Genomic DNA, 27,218 nt, shown 5'->3' with positions numbered 1-27,218 from the left:
GAAGTGTCAGACTTTTGTTACCTCCATGCATGTGAGAGACTAAGGGAGTACTAATGATTCTGTCTTCACAAAGAAAGTCACAAGTGTTTATACTTTTCAGAAAACAAAGGTGTAAACTTCAGCAATATTACCAGGGCAATACATTAAAACATACAACAACCAATTAGAATCAGAGATTTTGTGGAAGTTCCAATTTATTTTCTTGGGATATAGCAACACTCTAAAATCTGGGTGTTTTACAAACTCTTTGTTAGAAATTACATTTGCAAGAGCAGTTTTATAATGCTGAAGAGATTTGCTTTTCTGCAGCAAAGGGGAAAGAGGAAACATGTGCCTATAAAGCCTTGTACATGAACGTTCCTAGCAGATTTATTTGCATTAGCCAAACCCAAATATCCTTCAGCAGGTGAATACATAACAAACAGTGGTATATCAGTACAATGGAATACTACTCTGCCCTAAAAAGGGAAGAACCATTAATAATACAACAACATGGATGTAGCTCAACCTCAATAATTAGGTTGAGTGAAAAAAGCCAGGCAAGCATGAGTATATACTGTATGACTCAATTTACATGAAATTCTAGAAAATGCAAAACTCTAGTGAAAGGAAATCAGAGGCTGCCAGGGGCATGGGGGAGAAGAGGGAAGGAGGAATTATAAAGAGGACCTAGAAAACTTTTCAAGGTAATGGATGGATATCTTGATTGTGGTGATGACTTCACAGGAATATACATATGTCAAAACTTACAGATTGTACACTTTAAATGTATACAGCTTATTGTATGATAATTACATGTCAATAAAATTGTTTAAAAGAAAAAGCAACACAGCTTCCTTACATATATCACCTCCTCCCCTTCTTCCTCCCTTCCTAAGGTACTAGTTTGGCAAAACCACAATGTCTGCTAAATACATGCCGACACCAATGCAGCTGTGTGTAGTTGGCAGAAACTAAACAAACAATACCGACTAGCGACACTTGAAAAGAAATTGTTTATAAAAGAAGGCCCACAATCCAAAACCAATTTTTTATTCCGAAATTATATCTATCCACAATTTCAAAAATGTTTGGAAGATTAGAAATAAAAAAATTAAGCAGTGACTATTTTGTACATTACAGGTGATTTTTATGTCCTTGTTTATATTTTGCTGTGCAAATAAAAGTTTTTACAAGGAGCAGTGGTTACTTTTATAAGCATTAACACTAACAAACCTATGTCTGCTTTTAAATAGTAGGCTATCATCTCTGCAGGATGTGTTTGCTAAAGCCCAGCATATGGTGTAAACAAAAGGGTGCAGAGGCTGCCTCGTATGTGGCTCTCAAAGCTTCCGCAAGGGTGTATTTCAGCTGGTCTGACATCTTTCCCCACCATTTTCCCTCCTACCTGTAGCTAGAAGACGAAATTACAACATTGCGACAAGTTTTATCAGCGAAAGAAAGGCATCTGGTTGAGATAAAACAAAAACTCGGCATGAACCTGATGAATGAATTAAAACAGAACTTCAGCAAAAGCTGGCATGACATGCAGACTACTACTGCGTAAGTATATTCAGATAATTTTTTTTAAATCACTTAACCTGCTGCCTCACCGCTCTTTCATGTTTTTTATTTTATTTTTTTTCCTACAAGGCTGCTTTGGTACTGTGCCTAGGTGGAAAAAATATTTCTCTAGAAGTAAAATAAAGAAATATGAATAATCATTAAAGATGTTGCGTGCTGCGAAGCAGACTCTAGAAAGTAGCTTCATGAAATTAAACATTGTTCACCAAAATTCTGTTTTCACTTAGACCACTTTTATGTGGTTGCACAGTTGAAATTTGTTTTCTCTTTATTAATATTTTTAAACATTTGTTAAAGATGAATATTTTTCTTTATGTTTTCTCATAAAATTGTAAATGGCCGTAGAGAGGCCTATTAGTCCATAGGGGGAGGTACCAGCGATGGGCAGCAGTTATTTCAGTTTTGCTGGGGGCCAGCTTTGCCTGCTGGCTCCTGAGAACCCAGGTCTAAGTAAGAACATTTGTTCCTTTGTGAAGGTACCCTTTGTGTGAGGAGCTGATGTTACCCTACTGTGGTTCTGATGTGGGGATATTTTCCTATGACTCCCCAAATGATGTAGGTGATGTTGGGTCTGCCGGCAGTTTATGAGTACGGGCTGGGATCGTGTCTCGTGAAGCCGAAGAATGGAAACACGGACCAGGGAGAGGCAAAAAGTTTTAAAAAGAGGATAGTTTATTAGAGGCAGGGGAAGAGGTTGCAGCTCCCGAGCAGTAGGGGTACCCGAGTGGGGGTGTCCCATGACTGAGGCAAACATTCTTACTTTTATACCTTCCCTGGCCTGCTTGGGGAAGGGGACCAGAGCCTTCTAATTGAATTCATCCTGATATCAGGTTTGTCCTGTTTGCTCATCCTGAAGGGATTAACGCACCAGCCCATTCCTATCTATCAGATCTGCTCCTTTGTCTGGCCAGAAGGGATTTGAGATTATCTATTAACCTTAAGGCGTATTCTCTGTCTCTGTCCTGGAGTGAAGGAGACATTCCCTGACCTGGAGTTTCAGGGTATGGCTGCTTTTTGTTTATTCCATCAGGGACCTCCCTATCTACCTAGTAATCATACTAACTAACATGTCTCAGTTCCTTTAGTTTCCACGTGAAAGGAGAGTGTTCTCTCCTGTTATAACAGCCTAGCAATTCTGCAGGCTTCTATGCTTGTAACCCCAAGAGTTCATACAAATTGGGTCAGTGCACAGCCCAGAGGAGGGCAGGATGGAGCCAGGGAGCCCAGCAGTTTATCTCCAGAGGCTAACCACCCTTCCCCAACCTGAAGATGACAATTATGGAAGAAGATAAGACACCACACATTGATATATTTGTATTTTATAACACCATATGAACAATCTCCTGAAAAGCATAGCTGGATTTTAGGCACCAAATTAAATGAGCTTGTCTGTCAGTCGTTGAAGCCTCTGTCTTTGCACCTTATAGGCCTATACCAGTTAATGGCCTGGCATCATAAGGCTGAAGGATCTCCAATTCCCTGGGTGTGGTCACCTCCCTATTTAATCCAAGTCTGGGGACTTCATGTCACACTGATCTGAACTTCTGGGGTATAAGAAACAGGCTGGATATTTCTGTTTGGCCTCCGTAACCACAGGGCAGTGATAAGCTAACCAAATGGAAGGCCCAGCAATTCTGGCTATTCTGTTGCTGAAGGGAGGGAGGGAACCTGAAGTATCTGTGCGGAGGGTGGGTCATGTTTTCTCTTGGTCTGCTGAGGGCAGGGTAGGAGGTAGGGCAGTGATGGGAGCGATTTATAGTCATCCTGGGACATGGAATTAGAGCAGACAAGTTCAAGGAAGGCTTTTAGCCTCTTCACGCAGGGGAGACTCTGTAGTTAGTGTTTTTCCCATGTTTGAAAAACAAACTGGTTTTATAGTGAGGTATCCTACTTAAGTGTCAACGTTTTTGTTGAATGAATAGAACAGATTTATTCCCTGGGGTGTGGAATTACAGTCTAGTCAGGAAAACAGAGTTTTGTTGTTTGTTTTACAAGTTATTACAATTTACCAGTTCAAAAAGATAAGTGTGAAAAATGATATAGAGGCAAATACAGGATATTGTCAGGGTGGAAAGCCTGAACCGTGCTGGGGTCTCAGGGAAGGTTTCCAGAGTAAGAGAGGTTTAAGCAGAATCTGAAGGATGAGTCGGAATTTAATCAGGCCAGAAGAGCAGGAGGAATCTCCTGGAGGAGGCACAGTCGGTGAAGGCAGGCAGGGGAGGCAGCCCCTCCCGAGGAAAGTGGACTAGTTAATTAGTGTTGTGGGCATAGCAGAGAGAAGTGGCCTTATGGCATCTGTTAAGAGAGTTGGTCTTTATCCACAGGCAACAGAAAACCATTAAAGGGGTCCTGAGAGTTCATTTATCCAACAAGTATTAAGGCGTGTCTACTATTAGGCATTATTACCCAGCGGCTAATCTAAATCCTCAGGAGATGGGATTCACCAGAGGGACAAAGATCCTACACTCTCTGTGTGTTGAAAAGGAAAAGAGCAAGAAACAAGTAACAAAATAAAAAAATGAGGAAATAACAGGAAGTGCTATGATGCAAACAGTATAGAGTGATGTACTAGAAAGTGACTTGGGAGGAGAGGGGAGACGCTGCTGTGATTGGGTCCCAGTGGGGAAAATCCTGTCCTGGAACATTACTTTCATTTGAGACCTGAATGATAAGAAAGATCTCTTGTGATGATCTGGGGAAGAGCTTTCAGGCTGAGACCAAAGTTAATGCAAAGACCCTGAGGCCAGAAATACCTTTGCAGTTTTCAGGAGCCCAAAGAAAGTGGTATGTCTGGAGTGTAGTGAGAGGAGAGGATTGTCAGACCTCTGGGGCCTCCCAGGCCATGGGGAGTCGTGGGGTTTTTTTTCCAAGGGCTCTGGATGCCATTGGAGAGTTTGAAGTAGGAAGTGACCTGTTCTGATTCAACTTTTAGGAAGATCACTCTAGTTACTTTGAGGACTGTGGATTGTGGTGAGGCAGCAGTGGAAACCAGAAAATCATTTATGAAACTGTTGGAGTAGTCCTGGTGGTGATGATGGTGACAGAGGTGTTAGGCATGGCCAGAGGAATGAGTCGCGGGGGGACCAAAATTGGTCTATCGGAATTTATTTGGCATGTTTGAGCTTCGGGAGGTCAGGCTAGAAAAGACCATAACCTCGCTCGCCTGGCGGAGCAAAGAGGGGTGTGGAGTTTTATAGGAGGGGGTAAACCAGGCTGTTCCCTCTTCAATGACAAAGGGTTTCAGGGCGTGACCAAGCCTTCCAGCTCCATACCCTGGCCCCAGGTGGCCATCCGGACCACCCAGGCCCACTGACCACAGGCCCCTAGGAGATAAAGCGAGACAGGATCAAGGCAAGATGGCTTTTAAGATAAGGTTTCTGCTCCTGGCCTAAATATGGCTTAACAAGAGTTGTGGACATGAGCGGACACGATTTGGAGGTCAGGCCAAGGGGACTGACTTCCCAGTGGTATGGAGGTGGTGGTGGGGAATAGAGGGATCAAATGTGACTCTTCTGTCTGTGGCGTGGGCTATTGGATGAGTATCGGGACTGTTCACTGCTGTGGGAGTATGGCATTGTGGTTAAGCCCGTGGGCTGTGGACTCCAGTGGCTTGGATTGAAATCTAGGCCTCTCTGCATCTGTGGATTGAGGTCATATTGGTACCTATTTCATAGGTAGTGAGGATTCAATGAGTCAGTATTTGTGCAGCACGCAGGACCCTGTCCAATACTTTGGAAGCATGTTCACTGCTCTAGGAAAGACTGAGACAGGTCTGGTGGGGAGACCTAAGAATTATTTTGGCTATGTGAAGTCTGAAATGCTCAGTACACAAATGAGTTTATATGGTGAGAAGGCAACTTGGAGGAAAAGTCAGGGACAGAGATGGACATTTGGGAGCCATCTGCATATTGATATCATGGAAAGCTATAGGACTAGATGACATTTCCTCAGAGATTTAATAAATACAAATGAAGGCGGACTCCCTAACCTTTAGAAATGACATGGACTTGCCTTTGTAGGGAACAATCAACCCCTTTCTTAAGAGGGAGGCATATGTCTATCAACAACTTAATTTTGGGAGAGCGTCTTCCTCCCACTCATTTCTCTTGGCTGCTGAGGGAAGAGGAAAAGTCTTCATCACATGTTGGGTGATAGCATAATCTATTTTCCTCATGAATTAATCGAATCCCTGCTGTTAGTGTCCGTGATACCCATTCCAGGACAAGCTCTACACCTCATGCAATGAGTATTTCAATGTGAAGGAATTGGGGTGGGGTTAGGTTGAGTAGAATTAGATTTCAAAGCACTAAAAAGAATTTTAGCTGTCAGAGAACTGCAGGTAATTCCCAGAGGCAACGCTTTGCATACTGATTAAGTGATTATGACATATTTAGTTTGATTGATTTATAATGAAAAGAAAATCAGTGGTATGGTAATAAAAGATCTTGGCATATTTTAGTCTGTGGTGTGATTCAAATTGAAATAGGACTGGATGCGTAGGAATAATTACACAGCGAACTGAAATTACCTCCATTCTAGAAAGATAACCATATAGTAGAAGGTCAAGAAATCACCTCTGTCCAGGACTTGTTGTTGTTTTTGTCATAGTTTTTCACATGTTTTGATTTGAGAGCACTGAATCCTAACCACTAGACCACCAGGGAACTGACATGCTTTGATTTGAGAGAATCTAAGAGCAGACACAAAATATTCCCCCATCATTTTTGTTCTGTTTTGTTTTTTACTGTTCTCTGCTGCTTTTTTATAATGTCTTTAGGCTTCAAAGAGACACGGGCGATGTGTGTAAGTGGGGTGTAGTGGGTGGGGAAGCCACTGGAGGAGAAATTGAATTGAATCTCTTCTGTCGGAAGGAGTAGGAACTCAAAATGTAACATTGTGGTGGGTCATTTAAGCTGGGTCAAGTTTAATGTGGGTCAGTTAAAATAAGGCTTCATTTTAAAAAGTGTTTAGCCTTTGCTAACCCATGAGATTCCCCACTAATAAACCCCTCTGAGTTGCACCACAGACCAAATGGTAGGTCTACAAATGGGAGAAGGTCTTGGAAAGGAATTTAAGTCATGCCATGTTTTTGGAAAGCTTAATAACTTCATCCTATATAAGGAGGAACAAGACTCTAACCTTCAGCATTAAAAAAAAAAAATGCACAGCGTTTGAAAATCGAAGTTTAGTTTATAATTTATTTACTCTTTGATTTTGTGCTTCTAAGACTTCCAGGCCCTTTTGGTCAGTAATGATTATTATCTCTTTTTATGAGGAGGCTGTTACAGCACTATTGAGTTCAGAAGTGCCAGTGTAGATTAAAGACCTAATTTTAATAGACACACAGAGCCATTCTTTCACACAGTCGTCCGTTCTTCTTACCTTTCATCTTCCATCTTATCACACAAGGGCAGGAAGTACATTCTTTTTTTTTTTTTTTTAATTCAAGAGGTAAATCTATGTTTTGATAACATGTTTAGGGAAACTTTGGAAGAAAATAAGCTGAAGTGTTTTTGTTTGTTTGTTTGTTTGTTTGTATATTTGGTGAAATGCTGCATATGCAACCATTAAAATAATGCGCTCTTCTAAATCCCATAATAGAAAATAAATTCATGCTATAAAGTATCATCTTGTAAAAAGACTGTTGAATGTTTAATTTTTTCCTTCTATTTATATATAGAAAATGCTTTACGGCAAACCATTTTAGATGACATGCTTTCTCCTTTTGATTATTAATACTGACTTTCAAATTAGTAAGACATGACAGGAGGAACGTGCATGAAAAGTCAATAGAATGCCTGTTGACAGGTTTGCAGGGAAGCTCACCCCACATACTGAAGAGCCTCTTGTCGGTGTGCTGGCCAAACAGCTAACCTGTCCTGGCCATGCCATGCTATCCATTCCATAAAGAAGCTGGAGTACATATAGAGACAATAGAATAGTATTTAGCCGTGAGAAAGAAAGAAATCCTGCCATTTGTGACAACATGGATAGACCTTGAGGGCATAACCACGCTCAGTGAAATAAGAAACATCAGATACTGGGTGGTATCATTTATAGGTGGTATCTTAAAAAAAAAAGTCAAACTCTTGGAAAGATAGTGGAAGGGTGGTTTGCTGAGGGGGTGTGGGAAAAAGGGAGAAGCTGGTAAGAGTACAAACTTTCAGTTCCAAGATGAATGTACTCTGAGAATTTAATGTACAGAATATAGTATGGTGACTATAGTTGTAACACTGTATTGTATAATTACAATTTGCTGAAAGTAGAACTTAAAGGTTTATACGGATGTATTACTTAACTAGATGGGAGGAAATTTTACACAATGTACACGTTTATCAAATCATCACAATTAAATATCTTACAATTTCATTTACCTTGATAAATCAGAATAAAAAGCCACTCATTCCAGTCAAACTGAATCTTTGAAAAGTAAAGTCTATTTTCCTATTGACTTTCGTTGAAAAATAGGAAGTTTCCTTTTACTCAAAACAAAAATATCTCCCAGTAAGTGCTCTTCGGTGTATATAAAATGCTCAGTAACTGTGAACTGCAATTTGTCATCATGGTTAAACCAACGTCCAAGAAATGTTCATTGCTAGACAAGATTCCAGCCTTACTGGGTGCAAATCCCTGCAAAGCTGATGTTTGCTGGCATTGCTTTCAAGCATGTAAGAACAAACTTCCCTTCACTCACCTTAAGGCTTCCATTACTCTCCTCCAGAGTTAGAAATGTTCGCCGGAAAGCCCTTACTCTGCACCTGTAGCTGAAATCTGGGAATCCAACTGGACTCCATTTCCTTCCTTTGGCCTCATGGGCTCTTGCTCTGGGTTATGCTGGCACCGGGACAGCGATGATGAGCACCATGTGACCCTGCCCTCAGGAAGTTCAGGCAGGTCATGGGGACAGATTCGAAAACCGTAATTGCACCACAGTGGGAAAATATTTGGAAAGAGCTGTGCAAAGGGGACGAGGGGAACACAGGAGAGAGGCACATAATAAAGTTTTCTTGAAGCATATACTCCCAATTTGTCTGCCTCTCAATGTACAGTTGACAGCAAACTGGGGTTATCTTAACATTTTGACATGTATTTAAAGAAAATGTATTAGTCCCCTACTGTATCAATTATGTAAGTTAGCAGTGGTGTAACTTACATTTAGCTTAAAATAAGAGACACTAGTAATCTAAAATGCTAAATACCATTTCCATTTAAATTACAAGGTTGTTAGATCATTCAGAAGGTTAGTATGTAAGTTGTTTTTCATTATTTGAATATTATTGAACATAATTTTATATGTTAGGGTTGAAAGTCACTTTAAGTATTAGTAATACAAACTGTATACCAAATCCCATGGCCCGATAATGGGAGCAAAATGCAAATACACTGACATCCTTTGGGGTTATCATGGCCCGACAGGACTGTCGTTTGTCAAGATACGGGCTCCTGGCCTCTAGATGGGATTGTGTATTCCTTACTCACTTTTAAAATCAAGCCTAGTGAGGATACAGCCTAAGGTTATAGGCTTGGGCACACAACTCCAAAAGGACCCTGTGCCTGGACGGTGAGGTGAGTGCTGCTCCTTGGAGCTCGTGAGGGTTCTCTGTCCATTGGCCCATCTCTCGGGGTCCCTGGTTACGTGGAAATCACTTCCCCACTTATAACCCTCTCTCATTGCCTACTGCCTTGAAATCTCTTGCCCTCAATGATCGGTCACTAAGTAACATGTGAAAGGACTACTAATTGTTTTCAAGAAATATGATGGGTAGCCTAGGGAAGAGGTGTAAACATGTTGGGGGAAAATGTGCATCTTAGAATTCATGACATACAAAATTATTATTTCCCTCTACAAACACTGGCGGTATAGAAAGCTGACCTAACTCACCCTCCAAATATCTGTCATTTCCAAGTGGAAGGCAAGTGCATTGGGCTGGGTCCTGGCTCTGCCTCTGTCGTTAAGGAGTCACATAACTCTTCCGGGCCTCAGTTTCATCGTCTGTAGTCTGGAGGGATTGGGCTCCAGTGCCTTTCAGATTTAACATTATATAATTCTCAGAAATAGTTTCCAGTCCTAAAAATCTCTCTTTAACACCCCACGGACTTATCCATGTGGTTGAATTTAACTTTGAAATTTCACATATAGAGTTGCATTTTTCATGGTGAGGACATAATGTCACTAAAAACTCTCTAAAGTGGTCAGAGGCCTGTGTATACCTCCATCACATTTTGATATAGAAGTGTCTTTAAAACAATGTAGTTCATGCTTATTGCTTACTACATGGACTTCTCTGTAGCTAGCTATTTTTAAATTGACCCAGCAAATTCAGAATGTTACACACACAAAAGTGTTCAAACATCACCTCTTATCTCCAAATTCAAAGCACTCTCAAATATATAATGTTAAGCTCCATGGAACAGTTTACAAGAAAATTAAACATTTACTCTAATCGCAAGAAATTCCTGAAGAAATGCAGGACCAACAGAAGGAATTCTCTAAATATACCCAGTCCCAACCTCACAGATATTGCAGAATATTTCTTTCCTTTTCCCTTGAGTCCCCTTTCAGGCCTTCCAGAGCCAGTCCTGGGTGAATGCCCAATGGACTTGCTTCCCTTGGCCTTATAACCCTCTCTCATTGCCTTTTCTATCGTTTCCCCTTCCCCCCGCCCCGAGCCCAGCTCTCTTCTGCTGACACCCACTTGGCCAAAGCTTCAGGGACCTCTGGTCCTGATTGGACAGGAAAAGGTGGCTTTCCCAGTCTTCCTAAGGGTGCAGGCTCAGATCTTTTTAGTTCTTCAAAGCGGAGCATTCACAATACAACAAAACCCTTTTCTCACCACATTTGATGGTATCACAACAGCACAACACCTACAGCAAGTCCTAGTTGAGGCAGGATGGGGCCTCCTATGTTTGAGGAATGAATAGTGAGGAGGTCAGGGTGGATGGAGTGAATGGAGCGAGGGAGCAAGGAAAAAGAGGAGATGCAGGAAATTCTAGGGGACTCACTTGTGTAAGCGCATCGCAAGGCTTGTTGTATGGACTTTGGCTTTTACTTTGAGTGAAATGAGGAGCCAGTGCAGGGTTGTGACAGAGGAGTGACTTAATGTTGTAATGGATCCCTCTAACTGCTGTGGAGAAGGGACTCATGGGAGATAATCTTTTAAAAGATTAGGAGGCTGCTGCAATAGCCCAGGTGATTGAACGAAGGTGCATAGCACTAGAGGTGGTGAGACACTAGACAAATTCTTGACGTATTTTCAAGGTTGCACCAACAGGATCTCTTGATGGGTTGAATATGGACTATAAAAGGAATAGAAGGGGCAAAGATGATACTAAGTCTCGTATTTGGGGTGCTTAATGGATTATGCCATTTCCCCACCAATATACATGAGAAACTTGCATAGAAAAAAAGTTTTTCTTGATATTTTTCAGAATGGTAATGTGAGTAGAAAGAGTCCTGGGTCAAGCCTAATTCTAAATCCCCATCCATAGCACAAGAACATTGTATCTGCATATAACACTGTGTTTTCCTCACTTCCAACATGTATGGATTCCATTTTTTAAATGCATTTTTCATAGATCTGATTTTGTGGCTCAATTACTACTTTGTGAAAACTTTGTCAGCATCCTAACAATATAATGGAATAAGAATTCCAAATTTTTCTTCCTTAATTTGGAAATTGTTTTGTTTTTGAGGCTAAAATCACTACATTTAAATCTTTCTTTTAAAGACTAATTTTTTTTCCAATTCTATAGTGTATCATCTGTATATTACATTGTGTGTTCACCATCCAACATCAAATCTCCTTCCATCACCATGTATTTGACCCCCTTTTCCGTTTTCTACCTCTCTCCCACCGCTTTCCCTCTGGTAACCACTATACTGCTGTCTGTGTCTATGAGTTTTGTTTATTTGTCTTGTTTGTTTGTTGCTTTCAGTTTTATATCCCACATATGAGTGAAATCGTAGGGTTCTCAACTTTTTCCATTTGACTTATTTTGTTTAGCAAAAACTATTTCTAAGCCCAGTTAATCCAAGTGTTTGGGACCTGCTTTGGGAACCTGTTTAGCAGCATGTTTCTGCTGAAGAATGATCAGGTCTCGCTAAAGTCTCGTAATAATGACTGATGTTTTTATTTCTGGTCATTAACATTTAGTACTATTTTAACTGCCTTACTACTAATAACAAGTTAGATATTAATATTTTATTTCACATGTAAACTGCCTGAAATTCCACGGTTTCACTGTAATCAAAAACATTTTCCCCGTAATTAAAACCTAATGTCATACAGTAAAATATAAAATTAAATTGTAATTTGAATAGGCTGATATGTTTGTACCTTCATGGAAAACAAAATGGGCAAATATCCCAAAAGCTCCTTTCTTCCATATTCTCACTTCTCATTTGCTGCTTGACCCAGAGCCATCTGGGGTCCCCCTTCCCCATTTTACTCACACAGTTCTGTCCAGAGACACAGATTCGCTCCTAATCACCAGATTCTTTTTTGACCCTTATTCCTCTCAGTCTTTACATAGTCTCTAAGAAGTGTCTGTTTAGTAAATGAATATTTGGTTTGGTTTGATGATCTCGATAATATGATTTTTACACTTCCTGGAAAACAAGCATTATGTAAATAAATAACGTGGTGCTGATAATATTGTAAACTCATTCCTTCCTACTAACAAAAAGACAATACAATACTATATTAATTAAGCAATTTCAGTCCTGAGGAAGACCAAGGAGCATGTTTTAAAGCATTGCCTTAGAGCCTGGTAGTACATTTAGGACTGCATGACTTGGGGCGATGGAAAGGATGGAGGACTAAGTAAAGTTCCTACACAACTGATTTCATATGATATAAAGACTTCTCAGAGGTACCACATACATGCTAGTTTTATAGGCTACACAGGTAGTTCTGGGCAGATTTACCTGGGAGCGGCATATATTGGAAGAAGACGGTAATGGGCACTGTAAGAACTAGTTTAATTTTGTTTTTAAATCTATAAAAGCATTATTGTTTTGTTTTCAATTTGATTAAGCTATAATTGATATACAGCACTGTATAAATTTAAGGTGTGCAGCATTATGACTTGATTACACATAATTGTGAAATGATGGATACTTTTTGTTGATTTCTTTTTATTCCCTCAGGTTAGGTGCCTTTTGTTTCCCACTTTATTAAACAACTCTTAGAAATTTCTCGTCCCTATGGATATACTCATGTTCTTCCTGTCACTGTGCTCAAAACCCCAAGCCAATCTTTTCGTCTTGTTCTGTTTGTCACTTACTACCTCCTGTCAAGTCTGTTCATTCTACCTCTTTGATTCCCCCACACTCCTCTCCGTTCTTACTGCCACGACTCCCAATTCAGAGCCACAGAGGAGTGTTCTCTTTGACCATCCATTCATTCATCTAGTATTTCTCCTGCAACCCTCTGCCACATACTGGAGACACAAAGATGAATGGCTTCCTTGCCCTCAAGGATTCAGTCTAATGGGGACATAGGCTTATGAACAGATCATTGCAATACTATATTCCTAAAACTATTTTGAAAAAAGTCTCTATATGAGCTTAAGATTATGTGACCTTCTTACTCCCAATTGTAAGTATTAGAAAAATAAGTTAAATATTAATTATGTTTTGCCTTTTTCTGGTTACTTTTACCCACAATAACAGTGAAAGCTTACATTTCTCTTTGAAGTATACATTTTCTAATTTCTGTGTTAACTTTGGTGGCTAGAGCTTTCACTGGCAAGTGTCTTAAACAGAGTTAATATACTTCTTTAAGAATAACTGCTTACTCTCAGAACAGTTCCAGTCTTTGTGATTAAAGATCTGCACATTCAGATCTGTACTTGTATATCCTTCCTGAATTCAGATTTAATGATCTGACTTTCCCTCTGATGAGTGGCGGCCAACCCATCATTCCCAAACGATGAATAGAAACAATTACTTCTGTGGATCATCTTTCTTCCTAAATCTGCTTAGGAAAGGAAATTTTCAAAGTAAGAAGAGAGCAGGACAATGAATGTTTTATGGGCGATCATGATATGTAAACTGTGTTACTATTGTTCTGTTTTACTTCTAGCTACAAGAAAACACATGAAACCCTGAGTCATGCAGGGCAGAAGGCAACTGCTGCTTTCAGCAATGTTGGGACAGCCATCAGCAAGAAGTTTGGAGATATGAGGTAATGTGGGAAAGAATCGTGGGAATGGTGCTGAGACCTTGGCTTTCTTTACAAGATGGCAGGAGAGTTCATAATGTATCGGCTGGAGTTCTACCATACTCTTTTTTTTATTATTATTGGATCACAATTATATGTGGCTGAGAGTGATTGGTGATTGAGATAAATTTTTATATTGGGATGTTTTCTGCTTGAAGGTCAACTTAGTGGGCCTGGACCCAAAGATGCCTTTTCCACTAGGACACAACCTAGTAAAAATTGAAGATAGAGGGTGCCTTTCATCACTAATAATGAAGGTGGATTGCAAAAGAATGCAGCACACACTGAATTTTAATCATTGTAATTTAAAGAGTATGTTAAAATATGCATTCAATGAAATATGCTCTGATAAACTATTCTAGTTACTTTTGTGTATATGTCCATCTAGTACATTTTTTCTATGCTAAATACATACATATTTATTATTTTATTCCAAAAAGGTACCATGTGGTATATATTTTGGGTAGTTTCCTTTCTTCACTTTAGCAATCTATTGTGAAGATGTTAATAAATGTTTATGATATCTTCATTTTTATAGCTGTAGTATCTTCCAGTTCATAGCTATAGCAAAACTATTAAACGAGTCCCTTGCACATTGTGGTTATTTTCAATATTTCACTGTTATATAAAATTAGGGTAAACATCAAGATTTTGAACTGAGAACCAAATGTCTTCACTAAAGGCACCAGAAAAACAGTGTAGTACTGACTTTAGTATATACGAGTGTATATTGTGTTCTAGGAAGTTATCTCACACAGAGTTGTTACTCTCATATTTTTTTTGCTTGTTTAAATACCTGTCATGGTTTATTTTGAATTTAGCTGACATGCCTAGATTTTTCTTTGTAAAACAATTTCATCAGTTTTCTCACTAGAAATCAAATTCATCTTTTAAAAACTTTTTAACTACACTTTAAATTTCTTCTTTAAAAAGATCTGTGAATATTATTTCACTGGATTCTTAAACTATTACTTTATATTTTTTATTACTCTGTTGCTTTCATACCTCAAGGTAAATATTTGTACCTTTGTGTTTATTTGGTACAAACAAATATTTGGTACAAATTACTGGATTGTGCCCAATATTCATGCACATCTTAACCACTTGGCTTTCATGAGGCTAAAGTTAAGTACATATGCATGAATCTGAAGACATTGTTTTGTCTTAATTTTTACTAATAGTGCAGTAAGGAAAAGCCATTCAGAAGCAGCATGTGATGATGTGATGAACAGGTAAATGTTCTGGGTTATTAATTAACCTTAATTTTATTAAATAAAAGTTAATTCTAGCAACAAGAAATGCAGGGCAGAAGGCAACTGCTGCTTTTTATTATAAGTAAAAATTGCAGTCATTTCAATGGCATTAAAACATGTATCTAAGCTAATTAAATAATTCTTTAAAAAGGGACGGCCCTATTACCTGTTATAGCCAAGAAATAGTGTCCTGGGTGGAGTCTAGGAATCTGCAATTGTAACAAGCTCCCAGGTGATTTGACTTCAGGTGGTGAGTTTATGAGAAGGCCAGATGTAACTTAAGTTGCTTGTACCTGGGTGTCCTCAGTTATGAAATGGAGAGAAGAGTAACAACATCGAGTTATTATAAAAGAGAGCCTGCCATGTATTCAGCACTCATAAATGCTAGTTTTCATCTTTGCTAAGTGACCATCTCTGTTATAAGGTGGCCCCATACAACAGAAATTAGGGAGAGTCCATTAACAGGAGTGCAGTGTATTTCATAAAGGCTGTGCTCATTTTTCTAAGCAGTGAAGAATGAAGACTGTTTCACGTATGCAGTATCTTGGTGTAGTCATGTTCATACACTAATTGGGTATAATATCAAGATTGTGTTGACTGTCTTTCCTCCTGTTTCCGTGTGGCTTTGTTTTAGTGTAATAGATAACCTATTTCCCAGGAGTCCCAAAGTTTTCATTAATTGTTGCTCTATTTGGAGGATACAGCATTTTCATTATGAACTGTGGCCGAATATAATGGGAAATGTAGCCTACGTTACTGGAGACTCAGATAATGATCCTACGATATTTCTGTAGACCTGTATTTTCAGAGCTATATTTTTCTCTATAGTATCTAACATTTTATATAAATGAAGACAATCCCTGTGAAAGCAACAAGTTTTGCAAAGAATTTTCAGTTTTAAATTATGCTAGAAGTAATATAAGTAAAAGTCATATTTGAGAGTTGCTTAACTTTACTCTAGTAAAGAGTCTTAAATGAGAAAAATAGTTTTTATTTTTTTGTTCACATTAATTTGTCAATTTATAAAATGATGGGAACATTTTTAAATTTTATTGCAGACATTTTGCTTTGAATGCCTTTTTGGTTTAAGAGTATATTCCATATCTTTATTAGTTACATAATAAAAATTCATTTGTGAGTTCTGAGAACAAATTTCTGAATTTGTTTATAAAGATTGCCACCAACATTCAGATACCTGGGAAGGAAAACAGTACCTCTAATTTTTGTTTAAAATAATTCCAAGTTAATATATACAGAGTTTGAAAACCTAGAATTTGGGCCTTTTAAATAACTGAATGAAAAGCCCTCTGTAAGAATTTAATTTATATGTTTTGTAAAAATAAGTAGTATTTCCCAAGCTTCTCATTCTAACCTGATGGTCATTAAGTGTTAGCCCAGTCAGGGAATTGCTCAGTCTCCTTCTCCATCCATAAAAGTAACATTGTGAATAGTTACCTAACTAAAATGTTTCCTGTGAATTTAAAATGAGGTCACATTTATGAAAGTACTCTGAATAAAGGCAAGCCATTGGATAATTTTTATTATGCTGGCATCTTCCTGGAACTTCTCAGTAAATGTGTTCAAACTGTGTGTGATGTAGCAGAGATGAAATCTTTGGAGGGGACACATCATTTTAGTAGCGAGTCTAACCATCTCTATGTATTCATGAGAATAGCATTTTGAAGCACAACTTATAACCGGTTGGTAAAGTAATTGTTAAGACACGTTAAAAAGTCAGTATATTCCAAAAGAGTAATGCATGGAGTTACCTAACCTTTGCTTTGGGGACAGTGGCAGTGTGGTCTTGTCTTTGCATCCTGATGTGCTAACTCTGCTCCCACTCTTCTCTCCTGTGCTGTCCTGGCTGCAGGTCTCACTCCATCGGGTAAGCACTGCATGGGGGGCCCTGCCAACTCCCTCGCTGTCCCTTTCTTCCCAGAGCCCGCTGGTTTTTCCTCCCTGTGGGTGTGCCTCAGCCAGAAACCTAGATCTCTTTTCCTGAAAGTATTCCTGACCAGGGAGTTACAGAGTATAGGGTACCTAATGCATTTGAATTTATTTAAGCACTTATCTCTTTTCTGAATCAGTGACATCAGTTTCACTTGCTAAGCAATTGCTTAGGAATCTTTTTCTGCATCATTCCTTTCTGTATTGGCAAAGAAATGGAACTGAAAGAAGAAAAACAGGAAAGTGGATATTGAGAGCTGTGTGTTTTTATAAAACTTATAGAAAGTAAAGGTCGAGAAACCGAAAATAATTTTCTCTAAAGTGTCGTGTTTTTCTGAACTTCTTATAACTGGTAACTGTTACTTATGGGTATGGTTCACCTTCAACTTTCTGTACCTTCTAAAGTTGAAGAGTGAAAAAATTACTGGGGAAGCACATGTGTTAGGAGATGTACAGACATCATTAAGCTTTTTTTTTTTAGTTGGACTCATATACTTTTGGGGGGATTTGTTTTTCAAAGAAAACTGCCTATATTTAAGAAGATTAATAGACTGATAATGCTGATGAATTTCATTTAGTAATTCTTTTTTAATGTCATTTCTGAGGAACTATTTTGCCTATAGTTTCCAAATGGAGTGTCTTAGGTAGGACCATAAGTACCCCCTGAATTTTTCTGTCCTTTTCTCTCTGAATTCTAGTAAAGTGCCGCCCGTACTAATGACCTCAGTGGATATTGCTGGGGAAGGGTGATGAGTTTGATCCCTTACCAATTAGCTGCTTGAGAGGAAAGAAAGGGGGTGGTGGTGGACGGTGCGATGGGGGAGCCCTAACCCAGGAAAATGGAGCCAATGTTGCTTCCTCCCTCCACCCCGTCTAATTTCCAAGTGGAACTCACATAGAAATAACAATCAATCAATCAGAAGGAAAATGAGTCAGCTACTGTTGGATTAATAGGGTGAGAAGGCTAAAGGTCTTAGAGTTCTCTAGAAATGTTGATATTTGTAACTAATGTTGTAGAATGGATGCAGAGGTCCCGGTTCCCATGTCAGACTCTGTGAAGTGTGTTTGTATGGTGTGTGTTTTCTTCATCGTCTTTTGTTAACTATGTCTGTTCCTCTGAAGAGAGTTTCTCTCCAATGGAACAATTAGCTTTTACCTGCCTGGTTCTACTTCCTGGATACTGCCCTTCCTGGAGCAGGGAGAGGAGAGGGAGTTGGACCTGGAGAGGATGGCCAGGGGCTACTAGGTTGATCTGGGAGAAACCAAACATTCTCCTCAGATTTCCTGGCCTACAGGAAACCTACAGGAAGTAAAATAATATGGACTATATTATTAGAGTAGCTGTGGACCGCCTACTCTTCCTTTATACCCTTGGAAGTGACTGGCCCACGCCATGCAGTGAAAACAAAGATCTTGGTGAGATGGGCAGGAAATACTTCAGATAGTTGACATTGCCATTTTAGAACCATGAATAGGGAGTTTCTCATGTACTTATATTTGCTGTCTTCTTTCTTCCTTTTTTCCCCTTTAATCTGCTTTTGCCCTGAAGCTACTCCATTCGCCATTCCATAAGTATGCCTGCTATGAGGTAATGTGTGTAAATTATTTTACATAAATAATATTAATGCAGAATGTGTATGAAGTGTTACTTTATTAATATTTACTTTGTGGGTTTTTCTCCGCCTTTGAAAGGAAGTGCCATAAACTGCCTCATTCTCCTTTCTGATGGCCTGCAGGAGAAAAGGCTGACAGTTCTGTGGACGTATTGTAGGCGCAATGAGTTTGACCGGCACCCAGGCTTAAATCCAACCTCTCCTGACTTGTGTGACCTGAAAACCCACCTTGATTTCATTCTTTTATCTGTATACTGGGAGAAATAAGACCCTATCTCATATGGTTGTTGTGAGATGTAAACAAAGTAACCTGTGTACTTAGTACAGGGCCTAGAACATTCTAAGCACACTTGCAAAGGTGGAAATGTTTCTTATTTCCTCAGAATTAAATGCAAACCTGGAAAGATAAATGAAAGGATAGACGATTAAGAGGGCTACAGTTCTAGAAAGGATATCATTAGGACTTTTTAAGGTATATATTAAGGTGAGGTGTCTGTTGAGTGATAAAAATGTCATTAAAATTACTGTCTGGATGAAAACTGAGAAAGATGTTCTCCACTTCCACTGTGCTTGACTTTGCGATACTGTCAGATAAAATCAAGCTAATAGTAATGGGAGTATAGAGGAATGAATGTTAGATTGGGAATCAGGGGAGGCAGGTTGTAACCCAACTCTGCCAAGAATGCATTTTGCAGCTTTGGAGAACTCACCTCAGTGATATCAGTTTCACCATGTTTACAATAAGAGGCTGGAACCAGATTTACTGCTCTTCCCACGGTGCTTGGGTGCTTGACTTTGTCTGATGTGGTTTTGAGGGAGGAATCAAGGGAGGAATCAAGCCTCTGAGAACCTCCCCCACTTCAGTGAGAACTATGCCTCTTCTACCTGCAGCATAGCGTCTATTGTGGTGTGAATATGTTATAGAGGGGGTTCAGTTACTCTAAATAGTTTGAGAGCACTGAAGCCAAGGTCTTTCTGGGGTCATTTGCAGAGCTAAAACTTTATAGTTGTATATGATATGATTAAATCTGAGTAAACCGTTTCTCTGTTTTCCAGTATGTGCTCTACTGTAATTTCATTAGAGCAAAGACTGTTTTATTATGTCTCATGTCTTTTCTATACTGGGGTTATTTGGTTACTTTGGAAATTTAACCACAGTATTTGATTTCCTTAATTTGGTGGTAAATTAGAGAGCAGAGAGTCAAGATTGCTTACTTCATATTTGAATGATCTGCTCCCCCTAACATAAGACTACCCAAATTGAGTAGTTCAACCTGAGGCTCTGAGTTCCTTTACTTGTCAGATTCTAAGTCTAGGTGTCCAAAGAAGGCAAGCAAAAAATTAACATGATTTTGCTCTGTGAGTCAGGAATCCATCTAGTGGCTTATGGGTCAAATGCAGTCTTCATGAGCTTGCCTGAAATGAACTTTTGGTATATGTACTACCAAAGCGAGCACTGAAATGAACTTTTCAAAAAACGATTTTACTCATCTAACATATAGCCAGGAACCATTAGGCTAAACGGTCTGCCTCCTGCCGTCCTGTGTAACTGATGGATGACAGCAGTCATGTGAGCAGACCTGGCTAAATAGAAACTGCAGTGGAAGTCAGGTGCCAATAAGTGTATACTTTTGAGTTATTCAAGTATAATTTCACTAATATTTCATCATGAAACAGAGGGATTATGGAGGATTGCTCATAGGAATTTGACTATGTTTGAATCAAATACAAGACGTGATGCCCTGCTGGGGTTCCCTGATCTCACCATTGTTAGTTCATACAGCCTAAATGCAAATGCATTTCGGACCATCTGGAGCATCAGGGTCTTGGGAGAAAATTCCTAACAAAGCCAAATTCACTCAAAAACATATTCTCTGTATTAGCTTCCTCTTGATAGTATTAGAGCCATGCCTCATCCCACACCATACAATGAAGCCCATATTTTATAGCCATTCTCCCTTATGAAGTTACTCTAGGCCATTCCTCTTATCTCTTCTGCACTCAAGAGAGAATTACAAGTGGCTTATCAAATATAGTAACATTCAGTTGAATTATTTGATCGGAAAATGATGGCTGTCATTGTTGGTGAAAGTTGACAGAGATACAAAATTTAAGACATATTTTTAATTCAGTTCTTGTTTAATTGGCCTTGCTAATATCGTTTTTAATGATGATGTCATTAAATCATAATGTCATGTGGCCTAGTCCAGAATAGGAAACCAAAAAGAACCAAATGAAGTATTTAACCCTTCTAACAAAATGGTATAGAGATTATTTAACACAATGATGAGTCATAAAGAAAATGCCAACAGATGGTGAAGGTTCTCTCTGGTAAGAGAACAAATAGGTATATCCTCTTCGGGAGGAAAACTACCATGTGCTAATAACACCACTTTAATCAATCATTAGCTATGTGTTATTGCAATGTAGAATAATGAAAGCATTGACTTTCAGAAACACCACTTCATGGACATTGACCAAGTGATTACTTTTGAAGGCATTGAACAGATAAAACGCATAAACCTTCTTTTCCTTGAGCAATTTCTGCCTGGTCTCACATTCACTGAAATAAATAACTTTAAAATTCCAAATGGTTCAAGTCACACATGACATTCCTCAGATAGACTTTCCATGATTCCAAAAACAAAACAAAACAAAAAAAGAGTTTGGAAAAAGAGTGTTGTGATAGAAACAATTAGTAAATGAAAATTAAGCTATTACTCCTTTGCCTCATTGAAAATGATTTACGGTTCACCATGGAATTATTACAGTAGTGTCACTGTCAAATATTATAGTATTTATTCTACAGTTGAGTATCTGACTCTTTTATTTAGGAAAAGTCTGTGTCAGGTTATGGTTTCTGGATCTAGCAGAAGTGAAATAATACATTAGCCCATGGTCGGTGTAGGTAGTAAGCCAACAGCTAGCTCTGGTCCAGCGGTGATGTTAACAAGAGCGGAAACCTGACAGTGTGGTTGCTGAGACAGCTAGGTCATTAGAGCTGACCTCTCTTTTTTTTGTTATTTTAGGAATTCTCCTACTTTCAAATCATTTGAGGAGAGGGTTGAGACAACTGTCACAAGCCTTAAGGTACAGATGAAGTGATTTTTGTGTGATTGGGTCCATTGAATCAGGACAGTGTAGACATTGGTGCAGTTAGTTACAAAGGTGGGGCCACCAGCCCTTGGTGCCAGGAAGAAGGCAGCCTTGCACAGTCAGTCCTTTCTTTCACATAAAAATCTATAACTAAACCCAGTATGGAATGGTGTTACTGTATCCTTACAAAGTTGTTCATACAAACCATTCGGGATGAATTGTTCATTATAGGAAATTGGGGTTTGTGTTCATCTCTTTGCTAGTTAGAACTCTTACTGGTATTCCCCAAAAAGTAGATATGTGAGAGAGGATGTGGATGGCACAAGGAGCTGTGCATTCGGAATTTAGAGTGTAAGTGAAAGCTCAGGAACAGATCAAGCTCCTCCTGTTTGGACATGGGCTAGCAAAAACACACTTGGCTCCATGTGTTAAACTGCCATCCCTGTCAACTGTCTAGACTTGTTTACTCATTTCACACGCTGAGCACAGCGCAGTTTGGTTATCATGCAGGGAAAATAAAGCTGAGTCACAAAATGCATTATTTTATAATAGTGCTTTTGATCCCTGAGTATAAACTAAAAATATGCCTGTTGCATAGTAGGTGCTAAAAAATTCATTGAATTTACTGTTTGCACATAGGTAAGTTAGTCTACAGAGGAAAAAAGAGCAAAGCTAAAATCTATCTAATCTTAAAATGGATGGACCTTTTAAAACACAGAAAATCGTTGAAACTACTAAGATATTTTTTAAAGATATCACCAAACAATGACGTAATTATTTCTTGATAATCATTACCACTATTTTGAATACAATCCATTTCTGTACTACTGTATTACTGGGAAAATTAAGAATATATATGACCTTTTATGAGATCAAAAGCACATGCTTATCCAGCTACTTCTGAATACTCTGTCACCACTCTACTCTCACATGGGCTGCCTGAGAAGGGTCTGTGAGAGTATAAATTATTCCTTACTAGAGGTCTGAGATGCTCTCATTTCGAACTGATTTTGGCCTGGAAGCTCTTTCCCCTTCGGGGAGGGTCTTTAACATAATCTACTACTTTATTAGGCCTGTGGTTAGATGTTTAAGGCCCAAGAATGAAATTATTATTCAGCATTTATTATGCCTTCACTGGTTTCGTTTACCAGCAGTTTCTACTCTGTTTCCTCGAAATTATATAAGACCCGGTCTTATATTACATTAAAATAAGACCGGGTCTTATATTAATTTTTGCTCCAAAAGACACATTAGAGCTGATGGTCCGGCTAGGTCTTATTTTCTGGGAAACACAGTAGTTGTGCAGTTTCACTATTCTGCTTGTTAACATAATCCCTTATTGAGTGACCAGCAGGAGCCATTCAATTGCCCCCATTAATAGGGAAAACATGCAGTATCTCGGACATTTCTCTTGCCAGAATATCTAGTTTCCAAACAAAAGCCTCAAAAAATTCTAGGAGTCAATTTCTCAACATTTGGTTCTCAGCCCTATACATCCAAAGAGAATAGATTCTGCTGTTTGTTAGACGTCTAAGTTCTGACATAGGAAAAGTTGTACTTTTTAGGTTTTCTTTAGAAGAAGGAGCTATGAAGAAGCAAAAGAAGAATAAAGAGCAACCTATTTTCATTTGCTTTTAGGAAACTGGTAAGCTCACAGCTCACATACGATTTTATGATTTAAGTGTTTGACCCACTCTCAGCCTACTTTATTGCTTCATTGGGATGAAAGGTATAGAGCCTGCCTTCTCCTTCAGACCTGCACAAAACTAACTCAGCCAACTGGATACTAGCCTGTGTCAAGACCTCCTGAAAGTGGATTCTGTGTCTGCATGATTGTCCATGGATTTAACAAGACTCACATCCCACCTACTGTCTGTGTCACGCTCAATGCCTACTTCCTCTTTTCCTGCCCACCCAGGCAATGGAGACTAGCAAATAATCAGGTTTTGTGTAAAACCTCCCACTTCCTCAATCATTACAAATTTCTCAGTCCTTTTTTTCTCCAGACTGAATAATGATGTTTAACCCTTCTTTATGTAGCTTAATTTCTTCACAGTTTACTTCTGTGTCCTAAGTCTTCTACAAAATTTCTGTAACTTTCTTCAATTGTGAGGCTGTTTGCTGCTGAGGGAATGACGCACGAATCAGTGAGGATGAGTGCAAGTCCTTGCAGGCCTATGTGCTGCATCTTCGCTCACATACTGCTTTAAGCTTAATTTTTAAACCACCACTTAAAGGGAATTACGTTCATATTTGTGTTCTATTAGAAATAATGTTCTGCTGTGAACCGAGGTCCGTTCCTGCCATCTTCTCACACAGGCTGTCACACACTGTGTCATTTGCACCCAACTGATTATTCTCCCGTTATACCCAATTCTGTAGATTGACTTTCCATGAAAAACTTCCTAGTTCATCATAATCATAAAATTTACTCCTTCTGCCTTAACCAGAAATACTTGATTACATCAATGTATTACTTGATTACATCTCAGCTGGTGTCACCTGTACCCTCAGTGAGCACACTTTCTATTTCATCTAAAACAGAGCAGATCCACAATCTGTTCCTATGAAATTGTATTTGGTATATTCTGCCATGTTCCAGTGAATGACAAGTAACTACATCCCTTTCAACCGCCCTGTATCCATGTTAATCAGACCATATTTTTAGTGCATCTCTTTGTTGATGAATACATTGCATTTTGCATGGCCTGAATGAAAAACTTGACTTAAAAAGGCAAGATATATTATACTTGTTTCTTTGTGTCTTTCAACCAGTTATTATGAGATCAGGAAGCCCCAATTCAGTAATTCAAATAAAATTTTTTGCAAAGGACAATTATAATTTTGAGGACAAAGTGACAAATTATTGGATGAAAAACTATTACAAAGGGAAGGGTCCAGGAGAGGTTTATTGTTCACATCTTTGCTTACGCAGGTCCTTGCCTAAGGTATTGAAGTGTGATGTCACTAAACCCACAAGGTTAGGAAACCCCTTTATTCCACTTCCCTTTTGCCAAATTGCTGTATTTAAAAGCGGTTCCCTCCTTCTGTATCTTTCTATTTTGATGTGAGGAAATCAAGAACTAGGAGAGAAGAGTGAAACAGGCCCAAAAGGAAACATCAGTAATTGGTATTCATCTAATTCAGTACTGTGTGTGACTTCTATTGCAAAAGGGAATACAAATAACATAAAGAGGAGAATGGGAACTATTAATAAGGTACATTACATTGGATTAATCTTGTTTCTCTCAGGAAAGAAATAAGCATACTGAAAAATCACATAGTTGAAAGCATCCCCGCTTCTTTCAATGCAACAATTAACACCAATTGGGAGAAAAATCAAAGCTCTGTGCCAGAGGTCTAGAAACTAAGGCTCGTGGGCCAAATCTATATGGTCACCTATTTTGAATGGCCTATAAGCAAAGAATGTTTTTTACATTTTTTAACGGTTGAAAAAAAAAAAATCAAAGAATAATATTTTGTGATGTGTGAAAATTAAATTACGTGAAATTCACATTTCAGTGTCTCCATAGCCTTTTCTGAAACACAGCCATGCTCATTTACTTATGCATTGTTTTTGGCTGCTTTCTACCATGGTTGATTTGAGTATTTTTGACAGAGACCATGTGATTCCCAAGCCTAAAATATTTATTATCTGTCACTTTCCAGAACAAGTTTCCCAACCTCCAGCAGATGGGAAAATTCAACTTAGTAATTGAATTTAAAAGGCAGAGAGGGATTTTAGTGACAATTGGAGAAAAGTGTATGCTTGTTTTGCAGTGATTGGCATGCTTTTAAACCCTGGTTAAGGTTTTAAAGGGCAGGCCAGGCTGTAGGTAGATATTCATTCTCCTGTGTGGTTTATGTTCTTGTGATTGATCACTTTGGTGATATTGAGGTGTAGACAGCATTTTGGGAATAGCATCATCTATTCTATACCTTTCTTTACCTCAGTGTTTTTCCATACTGTCAATGCTTCAAGGAAAGCCAATGTGACTATTAATGACTCGCATTAAGCATTGTGGACCATTTGATATTCTTTTGAAGGAGGAATCTTTCAAAATATTTAACTATATTTCTTAATTATAAATTGATTTCTTCCTGAGTCTATTCTTATTAGCCAATAACAAGTCCTACACAAAAAGAGAGCCTCGTAAAGCATCATAACTTTGCATTTTAAGGGATATTCCTCCTATAAAGGCAGCTGTGGAGGAAGTTGTAAAGTGACCAGTGCTCAAAACTTCATCTCCAAATCTCAAAGCAGAGACCAGAAATCATGTTAAGTTGAGCTACTGCTTTTTCAAGAGACATTTGTCAGAAATGCAGACTGCGGGCTAAATCTCAAGTAGAAAACCTAAGATGAAGTCATTTAAAGATATTCATACACTTGTAAAATTAGGGGACTATGTCTAAAATCCAGTTACAATTTGATTAAATTGATTGTCTGGGTGAGTGAGTAGATGGTGCAAATCCACAGATCTGGTTATGCTCCTGAAAGGAATTAAGAATCTTGAACGTAGAAGAGATAGAGTGTTGTAAAAACTGTACAAAATGAGTTTCAAATCCAATCCCAGAACCCAAGTATGAATGACATCCTAGCACTCCGCTAAAGGAAACTAATTTCTCTGCATCTGTTTACATCACCTCTCAAGAAAAAAAGTATCTCTGAACTTGAAAGGAATCGCTCTTATAAAAAATTACAGAAATAATGAACTAACTGCATTTTTGCGTCTCTGCTGGTTTCAGACGAAAGTAGGCGGAACCAACCACGGCGGAGGCAGCTTTGAAGAGGTGCTCAGCTCCACGGCCCACGCCAGCGCGCAGAGCTCGGGGGGAGAGACCCCGCGCGCAGAGGAGGAACTGCAGTGCTAGAACCACCCGCCCGCAGCCACCTCCAGAGGCTCGCCACCGCCCGTGCACACCAGATATGAAGACCAAAATCCCACTGGGAAAACCAGACCTTGACCTTGTTCTTCAAATGGTCTCTCCACAAAGTTTAATAAAATGATTTCCATTTCTGTTTGTGTTGATAATGGACCACTTGACCATCACACTTCAGTGTTCATAGATTATCAGCTTTTAGTAGTATGTCCTGACTTGGGCAGGTACACATACACTTCGTCATGACCCTTCTCCTTTTTTGTAATTCAACATGTTTTCCAAACATGAGCTATTATTTGTTTTGACTTTTGCTTGGACTCCTTGACCAAGCTGAGTGAAGGCTGAGTGAGCGCCCCCTTTCGGTTCAGTCAGTCCACTTGGAGCTCTTTCTGTCTCCAGCAATGGGGTGACCCTGCAAATTTCATCAAATTACTTGTGATCTCCCTCACCTACATCAATTACATGTCTATTTAAGCAATTAAAATAATTGATTTTAATGATGACTTTGAAGTTTTAATTTAAGTCCTCAGGGCTACTGATGACCTTAAAAGGTGGTAGCTATGACTCTGCAGACGTTATTTTAACTCAACTTCTGCTAATCTGATGAACAGAAGAGAGGAAATGTAAGTAATTATAAACGT

General features: G+C 38.9%; 1 protein-coding gene across 4 annotated transcripts in view; it reads left to right on the top strand.

The window, feature by feature from the left end:
- The window catches only part of TPD52L1 (TPD52 like 1), an 80,637-nt gene extending 53,923 nt beyond the window's left edge, over positions 1 to 26,714 (top strand). For 3 of the 4 annotated variants that reach the window (XM_019729490.3, XM_074333532.2, XM_088795471.1), the window contains exons 3-8: positions 1,394 to 1,542; positions 13,650 to 13,751; positions 16,911 to 16,925; positions 18,537 to 18,575; positions 21,630 to 21,690; positions 26,443 to 26,714. In XM_019729490.3, the coding sequence (XP_019585049.1) occupies positions 1,394 to 1,542; positions 13,650 to 13,751; positions 16,911 to 16,925; positions 18,537 to 18,575; positions 21,630 to 21,690; positions 26,443 to 26,568 (492 nt within the window). In that variant the 3' untranslated portion in view covers positions 26,569 to 26,714. The remainder of the gene's footprint in view (positions 1 to 1,393; positions 1,543 to 13,649; positions 13,752 to 16,910; positions 16,926 to 18,536; positions 18,576 to 21,629; positions 21,691 to 26,442) is intronic. The other variant, XM_074333533.2, reaches the window with a different exon arrangement.
- Positions 26,715 to 27,218: the final 504 nt, after the last annotated feature.

The sequence above is a fragment of the Rhinolophus sinicus genome, chromosome 2 (assembly GCF_057876585.1).
Source record: "Rhinolophus sinicus isolate RSI-liver-muscle chromosome 2, RSI-T2T, whole genome shotgun sequence".
NCBI classification, from domain to species: Eukaryota; Metazoa; Chordata; class Mammalia; order Chiroptera; family Rhinolophidae; genus Rhinolophus; species Rhinolophus sinicus.
This window is presented reverse-complemented; position numbering and strand designations above follow the sequence as displayed.